General features: G+C 63.9%; 2 protein-coding genes across 2 annotated transcripts; one reads left to right on the top strand and one right to left on the bottom strand.

The window, feature by feature from the left end:
- The first annotated feature begins 17 nt into the window (after positions 1–17).
- WDR6 (WD repeat domain 6) lies at positions 18–4,992 on the top strand. Its single transcript, XM_059856666.1, has 6 exons — positions 18–141; positions 210–2,625; positions 2,889–2,984; positions 3,180–3,296; positions 3,484–3,602; positions 3,683–4,992. Exons 1-6 carry the CDS (start codon positions 33–35, stop codon positions 4,171–4,173), a joined length of 3,348 nt encoding a protein of 1,115 aa, XP_059712649.1. The 5' UTR covers positions 18–32; the 3' UTR covers positions 4,174–4,992.
- DALRD3 (DALR anticodon binding domain containing 3) lies at positions 4,865–8,735 on the bottom strand. Its single transcript, XM_059856654.1, has 13 exons — positions 8,559–8,735; positions 8,142–8,431; positions 7,788–8,059; positions 7,498–7,556; positions 7,278–7,400; positions 7,082–7,152; positions 6,937–6,995; positions 6,533–6,615; positions 6,304–6,427; positions 6,157–6,215; positions 5,943–6,056; positions 5,657–5,725; positions 4,865–5,448 (listed from the first exon to the last, which is right to left on the bottom strand). Exons 1-13 carry the CDS (start codon positions 8,733–8,735, stop codon positions 5,329–5,331), a joined length of 1,620 nt encoding a protein of 539 aa, XP_059712637.1. The 3' UTR covers positions 4,865–5,328.
- Positions 8,736–10,091: the final 1,356 nt, after the last annotated feature.

Below are 10,091 nucleotides of genomic sequence, written 5' to 3'. Positions count from 1 at the left end.
GGGGCGGGGTGGTGCCACGTGGGAATCGGCCAATGAGCGCTGGGGGGAGCTGTGGCGGGGTTGATGAGGCCAAGATGGAGTCGGTAGCTCTGGTGGCGCCGGTGACGGCGCTGGAGTTCGCGGGGGATGTGCTGCTGGCGGGTGAGCGCTGGGACCGGAACGGGGCGGGCGGCGGGGCCAGCGGCAGCGGCTGACGCGGTATCCCGCAGGTACAGGCCCCGAGGTGGTGGCGTTTCGGCTGAGCGGCGGCGGGCCAGCGGCGGCGGCGGGCCGGCGGAGCGTGCTGCGTGAGGCCAGCGTGCAGGGGCTGCGGGCCGAGCCGGGGCCCGGGCCGGCGGCGCGAGTAGCGGTCTTCGGCGGGCGCTGGCTGGCAGTGCTGGCGGTGCGGCGCGGCGGAGCGGGCGGTGGGCCGCTGCTGGCGGCGTGCGGCGGCGGGACCGCGCGCGAGCTCAGGGCGCGGGTTTGGGAAGTGCGGTGGGCGGCGGGCGGGCGGCTAGCGCTGGCGCTGGGCGGCGGGACCGTGGCGCTCTACGAGTGGTGGGGCGGCGGGCGCTGGCTGCAGCAGGCGAGCTGCGGCGGGGCCGGGGCGCTGCGCTGCGCCGTGCTGGCGGGAGTGAGCTGGGGGCGGCTGGCGCTGGCGGCCGGCACGGCCACGGGGAACGTGGTGGTGTGGCGGGCGGCGGAGGCGACGGCCCCGCAGCGTCAGCTGTGCGGGCACCGGGGCGCGGTGCTGGCGCTCTGCTACGCGGCGTCGCGGGGGCTGCTCGCCTCCGCCTCCGAAGACCGCAGCGTGCGGCTTTGGGCCGTGGGCGAATTGGGCGGCGGGGATGGGGCCGGCACCTGCCTGCTGGTGTGCTACGGGCACGGGGCGCGAGTGGCCGCCGTGGTGCTGCGGGGGCCGCTCCCGGTCAGCGCCGGGGAGGACGGCGCCTGCCTGGAGTGGGGCGGCGGCGGTGGCGTGCGGCGGGCGCGGCGCGGGCACCGCGGGGCCCTGCGCGCCCTGGCCCTGCGCCCCGCTGGCGGCCGCGTGGCGACGGGCGGCGACGACGGCGGCGTCCGGCTCTGGCAGCCCCGGCGGGAGGCTGCGGAGGCGGTCCCCGCGGTTGCGGCGCTGGGGGCCCGGGAGCGGCCGCGGGCCGTGCTGCTGGTGGGGCCGCGGCGGGTGCTGGTGCTGGACGAGGCTGGCGGGCTGGCGGCATTCGAGGTGGCTCAGGGGTGCTGGACGCCGGTGCTGCACCCTGCCGCCAGCGGGCCCCGCGCCGTGCTGGCGGCCGCCCCGCTGCGCGGATGGGACGAGACGCTCTGCGCCGTGGCCGGCGGCGATGGGCGCCTTCTCCTTTTCGCCTTGAGCCGCCCCGGGGCCGCCACCAAGCTCACGCTGTTCAAGGGGGCCGTGCACGGACTGAGCTGGGCCTCCCGTCCCGGGCTGCCCCCCGACACCGCTGCTGCTCTTCTGGCCTCTGGTCCCGACGGGGAGATGCTCTGGCTGGACGTCACCCACCGCCCTGGGCAGGCACCCTGGGTGCGGCTCATGGGTCGGTACCTGCTGCCTCCCTGCAAGCAGCGCTGGCACACCTGTGCCACCTTCTTGCCCCAGGAAGGGCTCCTGGTCTGTGGGGACCGCCGGGGCTCCCTCCTCCTCTTCCCTTGCAGCAGCTCCTCGGGGTGGGCTGCAGAAAGCACCAGCACTGTCAACGATGTCACTGACCCCATTGTTGAGGACTCCAGCAATGAGCTGGAGTCCTCTTGCTTGTTGCACAAAGAGGCTCTTCCTCTTGAGTCCCCACTGTCAGTGCTCTTTGGACTCCATGGGAAGACAGGAGTTACCTCGGTGACCATCCACAGGGGCTGCATTTACAGCACAGGCCGGGATGGTGTCTACCGCCAGCTCCGCCTGCAGGACCAGCAGCTGGAGGTCCTGCAGAAGCACAGGCCCTGCAAAGGGCTGCAGTGGATTGAGGAGCTGCACTTCACCTCGGATGGGGACCTGCTTGTGCTGGGCTTTCACGCTGACAACTTTGTGGTGTGGAGCAGCAGGACCAGTGAGAACATCCACTGCATCCCTTGCGGTGGTGGGCACCGCTCCTGGAGCTACTGCAGCAGCCCCTTGGCCGAGGTGTTCGCCTTTATCAAGTCTGGGGATGTGATGCTGTACCACCGTGAGGCCGAGCCCTGTGAGCAGCAAGTGCTGCTGGCATCCCTGCACGGGCGGGAGATCACCTGCGTGAGGCGCCTGGGGGCCGTGGAGGTGCCCAGCCAGGCCACCGTTAACGTGTTTGTCACCGGCAGTGAGGACACCACGACCTGTGTTCTGGCGCTCAGTGAGAACTCTCGCGCAGCTGTGCCCCTTGCCCGCCTCAGTGACCACATTTCCAGTGTGAGGACGTTGGCATTTGCCATGGGACCTGGACATGGGGGCTTTGGTGATGAGGGCTTGTCTGCCCTGCTCTTCTCTGCAGGTGGCCGTGCACAGATCGAGTGCTACCGGCTTCTGTGCTCTGGTGACACAGCGGCTCAGAGTGCTGTGGCCTGCCAGGTCATGCACGTGGCCTCCCACCGGCTGGACAAGCACTGGGAGCAGAAGAAGAACAGGCACAAGCTTGTCAAGATGGACCCAGAGACGAGGTGATGATCACGGACTGCCCAAGGCAGGATTAGTAGTGATCACAGTGTGGGAGGGTGTTGGGAACTGCACGGGCCTCTGTGCAGCTGCAGGTTCAGCTGAGGCAGACAGGGCCAGCATGGCTTCGTGTGCGATTCCTGGTGTACAGTGCCCTGTGGGCCTCAAGGGGCTTTTGGTGTTAGGGAAAGGCTCAGGGCTGCTCTCCTGGGCCACCCACCTCCATAGGGCCCCAGAGGTGTTGGTGAATGTTTTGTCTTTGCTGCAGGTACATGTCCCTGTCAGTTGTGCCTGGGACGAGCACCAAGCAGCTGCCAACACCCTGGAAATTCCTGGCTGCTGCCTGCAGCGATGGATCAGTCCGGTGAGGAGCCATCATGGGACCTGACAGGGAGAATGGAGCTGGTGATGGCAGCAGAGCAGGCTCAAAACAGGAGGCTGATGCCACAGGATGTGGCCTGCTCTGAGCTGGCCCTAAGACAGCACATGGTGGGAAATGGGGCAGTGGAGCCAGAAGCTCCTACTCTCCCACAGCCAACTGGCCTCTGCTCCATTACAGGATCTTTGGGCTGCTGGAGGCTGCTCGGAAGTTGGTGCTGGTGGCAGAGTCATTTCACCATCAGCGCTGTGTGCTGAAAGTGGAAGCATTCCTGCACACATGGGCTGGAGGAGAGAGGTGAGCCCCGAATGCTAGGCTGCAGTCAATGGGCTTGAGGAGAAATGTCTGTCCTTGCAGAGTGCTGGCAGCTCAGCGGGCAGAGGGAAGGGAGAAAATCCTTGGGGACTCTTCTGCCACTTCCATGGATCTCAGTGGGGACCCCCAAGGCTGCAGCCAGAGACTCCCTCTACACCCCCCATTCTAGGAGGTACCTCCTGTGCAGTGCAGCCACTGATGGCAGCATTGCCTTTTGGGACATCACCGGCCCCATCATGGATGCGGCAGATGCCCTGCACCAAGCAGAGGGAGAGATGCAGCCCTTGGGTGAGTGCTGCTGCCCAGCAGCTTTTCTGCTCCCTCTAACAAGGTGAGCATTGCTCTCCTGACCGAGCCCATTCTCCCAGCCCTGGAGGCCCCGCTGGTCACGGTCATGGCCCACAGCTGCGGTGTGAACAGCCTTCACATCCACGAGACACCCGAGGGACGGTACCTGGTGGCCAGCGGCAGTGATGATGGCTCCATCCATGTCTGCCTGCTGGAGGTAGCCCTGGGCAGGGGTGAGGCCATGGCAGGGACCTGCCTGCAGGTCCTGGAGCGGGTGTCCAGGCCCTGTGCCCATGCTGCCCATGTGACGGGGATCCGGGTGCTGCGGCCAGACCTGCTGCTCTCTGCCTCAGTGGACCAGCGCCTGACGCTGTGGAACCGCTGCCCAGGCGAGTTGGTGCCCCTCAGCACCACTTTCTTCCATGTGCCTGACCTAGCCGAGCTGGACTGCTGGGAGGTGGTGGAGGCCGGGGGCGAGCTGAGGTTCTACTGTGTGCTCTGTGGGCAGGGCCTGGAGATGCTGTGTGGCACAGCCTCCTCCAAACCTCCTCCACAAGAGGCTCCTCAGTAATGGGGCAGGTGTGTGACACTTCCAGGTCCCCACATGAATTCGGAGGGCACCCTGCGCTTGGGCTTTGCCCATCACTGTGGTCCCTGCCGCCGGCCTGCACACTCGTGTGTCTTGTCCTGAGGGGACAGGCATATTTTGCTCCTTTAGGCACATGCCAGTTGTGCTCGAGGCCAGTGGTCTCTGGGAAGAAGGCAGATGTGATCCCTCCGGACAAGCCTAGGGCCTTCCCCAGGCAGTAAAGAAGTGGGTCTGTTAGCCCCCACTGCCCAAGAGCAGCTCTTCCTCTGCAAGGTGTGAAAGACCCATGTCAGCTTTCCAGTCTTGGTCTCAGAGAGGAACCTTGCTTGGGAGGGCACTGAAGATATGGCCCAGCCCTGGGAGCTTGAGAGCAGCAGGAGGCCAGGAAGGGTCAGGGACTGGTGTGACACATGGTGGGCTGCAGCTTTGTGTGTCCACAGACAGAGAGTCCTGTGTGACAGTCCTGACCCTGCAGAGCTGAGGATGGTGCTGAAATGCACAGGGACGCTGATCCTCCACAGCAGCACCCTTCTGGCATGGGGGGTGGCTGGGCTGCCCACAAATACCACCCCCCTCAGGCCAAGTGGGTTTTCCCTGCATTAGCAGCAGGACCCAGGACAGTCAGGGAAGAAAGGAAGGAAGGACAAACAACATGAGGTTAGACACATAGAGGGGTTGTCCAGCAACAAGTGTATTGGACCCCAATACTGGGGTGTGGCTCAGAGCCCAACAGGAACCAGGAGTCTGAGGAGCTCCCTGCCAGCATGGAGCACCTTTCAATAAAGTTTTGAGGGAAGTGAAGTTGGCATTTGTCCGTCTTTGTGGTGACTGGTCCCTGCTGCCACCTTCCCAGTACTCCCAGCCCAGCTTCTGGGGTGCCACAGGAGCTCTTTTCCCTTCTACTAGTGTGGATGTAGAGGGGCATCCATATCCCACACTGGACACAGCTGCAGAGAGCACAGACCAATCCCCAAACACCACGGACCATGGGAAGGGAAATGCCTCCATGGGGCTGAACTGTGCCTTGCCTGCCACTGGAGCAGCCCTTGCCTTGCCAGGACAATGTGCCCTGTTCTCTCCCCCAGCGTGTGGTGTGTAGGTGACTGTCACACCATGGTACAGCTCTTCAGGGGTGGCTCAGATCTGGCTGAGAGGAGGGAGGTGCAGGGTTGCCAGGGCACTGTGGAACACATCCCTCACTGCTCCCAGCAGATGGAGGCGAGCAAACATCTGGTCAAAGAGATGAGGAAACGGCTCCTGCAGGGAGAAAGGCAGCCTGAGCTGGTGGCCAAACTGCCCCTCGAGACGCTGGCCCTGCAGGCACTGCTGCCTGTGCTCCTTTGGAGGATGGGACAGGGGGCCATAACACTCCTAGCACCATTCCCCACATGGCTGCCCCCCAAAAGCAGTGCAGCCCCAAAAGAACTGCAGGGTGACAAGGCTGAGGCTGGGACACCTAACTCACCCCCAAGATGTGCACCCGGTTGTAGTAGGAGCTGAAATCCATGCTGAGCTGGATCAGGAACTTGCACACCTACAAGGCAGAGACATTTTCATGGCACAGTGAATTCTGGCTGGCCTTGGGCCCTCACCCACCCCAAGCACAGCAGAAACTGCCCCAGGGGCATGGCCATCTCTCAGCACTGTCCCCGTGTTGCTCACTGATGGGCAGCACCTGCTTGCATGGAGCTTTGCCCTGGGCTGGGACTGCTGGAGCAGCATCCATGGATGCCGTGGCACATGGCACTTACTGTCTCTGTGTTGGCAGTGATCCGGATCCCCTTGGAGGGTGGGGGCAGCTGTGCTGCCTGCTGCAGGACTTCGGGGAAGGGCAGGAGATAGTTGAAGAGCAGGAGCCATTCACCCTGGAAGGGATTAAATGTCTGAGTGTCAGATCCTCCTGGGCGATCCATCACCAGAGCCGAGGGTGCACAGATCCCCCCCATTCCTCGTCGCGGCACTCACCTCTTCTCGGAGGCAGGAGAAGTTGAGTTCAGACACTGGTGGCAGAGGTGGATATGTGCCTGGAAAGCAGAGAGACCTTTGTGCCCAAAGAAACCCTTGTGGCTCCAGAAGTGGCTGTCAGAGGAGGGTGGTGGGGCTGGTGCTCACCCTGCTCCACAGCCCGCTGGAAGGTGTTGAAGAGCGTGGCCAGTCGGGCACAGTTGTACATCACAAAGGCACCACTCTTTGTTCCCTTTGTGGAGATGCTGTTGTTCTCCAGGTCCAGGGTGATCTGAGGGCAGGGAGAAGTCACAGTCCAGGCTGCTCAGCATAGATGCACTCCACTCTTCCTTCCCACAACCTGCCAGCCCTGGCTCCATGCAACCTGCTGTCCTACCTGACTCCGATGAGCAGTGCTCAGCATCTCAAACCTGATGGCAGCCACTGTCAGGGTATCAATCACCTCTGTCCAGGCTTCATCTGTGGAAAATGTAGGTGCCATCATGCACAATTTGCTCCATTCCCATGTACTGATATCCCCAGCACCAAGGCAGGACACCCCTGCCAGGACCAGGCAATAGTTGAGGACCACCAGACCACCAGCCCTAGCTCCTATTGGAAGGGGTTGCTCTGTGCCAGTGCCCTGGATGTTCAGATGCCTTCCCAAAGAAGGGCGACACCTGGCTCAATCCTGGAGGGGAGAAGGAGCACCCTGCAGGTACAGCCCCCCCTGGCTGTGGACTCATGGGAGCAATGAAGATGGGATGGAGCAGCATCCATGCACGGAGCCCCAGCTCTCACCTTGTGCAAGCTCCCCATACTTTATCACAGAGGCTTCATACATCTGGCGCTTTCGGAGCCTGGGAGAAACAGACAGAGCCTCCTGCTGTGGGCTGAGCTGGCCCACAGGGAGCCTTAGCAGCAGGTGCCTTGCACAGCGACTCACTGGAAGTACTGGTCTGCCCCAATGGGTGATGAGGGGTTCATCACCTTCACTGGCCCACAGACAAGGTGTTTCTGAAAGACAGAGAGGCTGAGGCTGAGGCTGGGAACTGAGTGAAATCCAGCCCTGTTCTAAACCTAGAGCCAAGGATTGATGCTGGGGGCCACACTGAGAAGGGTTAGAGGTTCCTCTTGCTCACCTGCAAAGCTGTGTGGGCTCCAGGATCCAAAATCCTCCAGAGCACATCCATCTGCTGCTGCTGGAATTCCTCCTCACAGTTCACCACATGCACGATGCTGCAGCAACTGCTCTGGCCTTTGGTCTGCAGCAGAGCACAACAAGGAGCTCAATCCTATTGCCTGCCAGAAGGAAGGGACACTTGGGAAGTGAGAGGCAGGCAGTGCTGTGGGGTCACTCACTGGGCACTGCAGAACAGCTTCCTGCAGCTCAGCCAAGGACCGCAGTGTCCTCTCTGTCACTGAAAGAAGGTGAAGAAGGTGGGACACTCAGTGGGACACAGGGTTCTCCATCCCCCACCATTGGGTCTGCCCCAGGCTCAAACCAGACTGAAGGAGAACAAGAGGAGCAAGCCATTTGTGTCCACCATCCCACCTTATTTTTTGTTAAAAACAGCTGAAAGGAAACAGGCCTATTTGCACCCATTCCACCCCCACTGCCACACCTGAGCTGCTCTACATGTGAGGCTCACCGAGAAGCACATCTAGATTGGGGTCGTATCCTAACAAGCCCTGCTGCTCCACAAAGCTCTTCAGGTGCACCTTACAGATGACACCCTCGGCTGTGCCTGGCCCCTGCTCACAGGCTGCGGCACAGGGGCACCGGCCCAGCGCTGCCTTCAAGGCCGAGATGGCATCAGTGAGGGCCGAGACACTGGAGCCGGAGGGCCAGCAGATGCGGAGCTGCCGCAGGACGTCCCAGCTCCTCTCCTCGCTGAGGACAGGGACCAGGCGGACGTCGACCCTGCGAGAGAGAGCGAGGCAGGCGCTGGGAGCGGCAGGCGCTGCGGCGAGGGGCAGGAGCAGGACGGGCCGGAGGCACTCACCCCTGGGCGCGAAGCAGCTGGGCCAGGTGGTCGGCCACCAGGACGGAGCGGAGGTGGCGGGGCCGCAGGGCAGCGGGGCTGCGCAGCGCCGGGCAGTGCAGCACCACGCAGCCCGTGCGCGGCCCCGCCGCGGTGGGGGGCGGGCTGGGCAGAGGCCCCAGCAGGAGCTGGAAGGCTTCGGGGCGGTGCACCTGCACCGCCAGCCCCGCCGGCGTCTGCCGGCAGACCCGCAGCGGCAGCACGGCCGGACCCCGAAGCAACGGCACCGCCGACACGGCCTCGGGGGGCACCTATGGGCGGAGGGCGAGGAGCGGTCCGGGCTGTACGAGCACAGGACAGCACCAGCTCCGGCCCCGTCAAACCGCTCCCGCAAATCCCCGCTCCTGACCCAGCCCTGCCCACGCCGCCGCGGCCTACCTGCCCGCCGGGAAAGGCGACGCTTAGTGCGGCCCGTGGCGCCAGGAAATCCCGGTGGCGCAGGTTGCGGGCGCCATTCTCCTTCACCCAGAGGGCGGCCGTCCGCCCCAGGGCCCCGTTCAGCGCCCGCAGCGTCGCCGCCACTCCCGGACGGCCCTCACCCATCTCCTCGCCCATGGTGCGCTTCCGCCAAAGCGACGGGAAATGGCGTCACGTCTTTCCCAGAAGGCCGCCATGTTGAGTGCGGCGCTCCCGGGCGGCCATCTTGGTGACGGGCGCGTTAGCCGGGCAGGGCGGCCATAGTGGGTGTGGCGGGCGGCGGGCGCCGCCATGATGGGTGTGTCAGGTCAGGACCATAGGGCTGCAACCAGGCACTCCGAATGGCCCGAGAGGGTGTCAGTGCCGCTCAGCCTCAGCCCAGGGGGCCATGGTGTCACCCTGAGGTATGTAGGAGTGGTAGCCCTTCTTCTCCAAAACCGGGGAGCCCAGACCTAAAACCCTCAGGAACTGGGCGGGAGCAGGAGCCAGAGGCTGTGACGGGGTCAAGGCCTGGGCAGAAATGGGCAGCCCGGGGCAGGGAGTGCAGCGCAGCCAGGGGCATGGCCCAGCCCGGAGCACAGCCTGGTGGTCCCTGGGCTGTAGGGAACAATAAGGGGCCCTGGGAGCAGGTCCAGCAGCCTGAACTGTGGTGGGAAGGGAGGTTTTGATGGGCTGAAGTGTGTGAGGCAGACCCCAGCTGTGGGCATGGTATCACTGGCAGGCCCTGGCTGGGCAGTCCAGCCTGTCCACCATGAGCCCCAGGGCTTGTCTGGACTCTGACACAGAGGCTGAGGAACATCAGCAGCACACGTGTGCCTGTGGCATGGCCTCTGCGTGGCACAGCAATGAGCAGCGGTGGGTGCACACCCTGCCATGTTCTCCAGGCCTGCCCCAGTGGGCTGCTCTCCTGTCCAGCACATGAGCAGTGTCCCGCTTATCAGCCTCAGGAAGAAGGAAGTGGAAGCGATTAGATCACGCCATCATGGTCTTGATTACATCTGCAGAGCTGAGCTGCTCCACAGCAATGGTTGAAGCACAGATCTGACAGAGAGCTCACACTGCTGGCCAGCTCCCTGACAAGTGTGCCAGTGGCTGCCGAACTGGGGACAGGGCAAGGGCCCAGCACAGCCCCAGCCCCATGGCACCAAGCCTGACTGACAGGGAGCAGGAAGCGCCAAACCCCACCACAGCACAGAGTTAGGGACCTCCCTTTCTACTGTGCCCTTCCTTCCCTCCCCGGTAAGGCAGGTGGTGGGGGGGGGGGGGGGGGGGAAGGAAGGAGCTCTGCCCGCAGGGCCCAAACCGGTTCCTCCAGGGCTTGTGTGGGGGGGGAAAAGGGGGGGGAGCAGGGTGAGGGCAGATCCTGATGCATGGGCTCTTCCAGGAATGCAACAACTGGCTTTGGGGCTCCTCAGGCAGCTCTGGAGCCCCAGGGCTGCAGCCCACAGCCACTGAGAATCTGCAGCCCCAGGGCAGGAGTGAGAACACGTCCCC

Source organism: Haemorhous mexicanus, chromosome 11 (genome assembly GCF_027477595.1).
Source record: "Haemorhous mexicanus isolate bHaeMex1 chromosome 11, bHaeMex1.pri, whole genome shotgun sequence".
Taxonomy (NCBI): Eukaryota; Metazoa; Chordata; class Aves; order Passeriformes; family Fringillidae; genus Haemorhous; species Haemorhous mexicanus.
The sequence above is the reverse complement of the archived record's forward strand: the minus strand, read 5'-3'. Positions and strand labels throughout refer to the sequence as shown.

What these genes read in the sequence shown, in the direction of transcription:
- WDR6 (XM_059856666.1), top strand. Translation starts at nt 33, where the DNA reads ATGAGCGCTGGGGGGAGCTGTGGCGGGGTTGATGAGGCCAAGATGGAG. An exon ending in GGGGGATGTGCTGCTGGCGG is followed by an intron (nt 142 to 209) that starts GTGAGCGCTGGG and finishes GGTATCCCGCAG; the next exon opens with GTACAGGCCCCGAGGTGGTG. An exon ending in GGGAGAGATGCAGCCCTTGG is followed by an intron (nt 3,603 to 3,682) that starts GTGAGTGCTGCT and finishes CCATTCTCCCAG; the next exon opens with CCCTGGAGGCCCCGCTGGTC.
- DALRD3 (XM_059856654.1), bottom strand. Translation starts at nt 8,735, where the DNA reads ATGGGCGAGGAGATGGGTGAGGGCCGTCCGGGAGTGGCGGCGACGCTG. An exon ending in TCGCCTTTCCCGGCGGGCAG is followed by an intron (nt 8,432 to 8,558) that starts GTAGGCCGCGGC and finishes CTCCGCCCATAG; the next exon opens with GTGCCCCCCGAGGCCGTGTC. An exon ending in TCACTGCCAACACAGAGACA is followed by an intron (nt 5,726 to 5,942) that starts GTAAGTGCCATG and finishes TCTGCCTTGTAG; the next exon opens with GTGTGCAAGTTCCTGATCCA.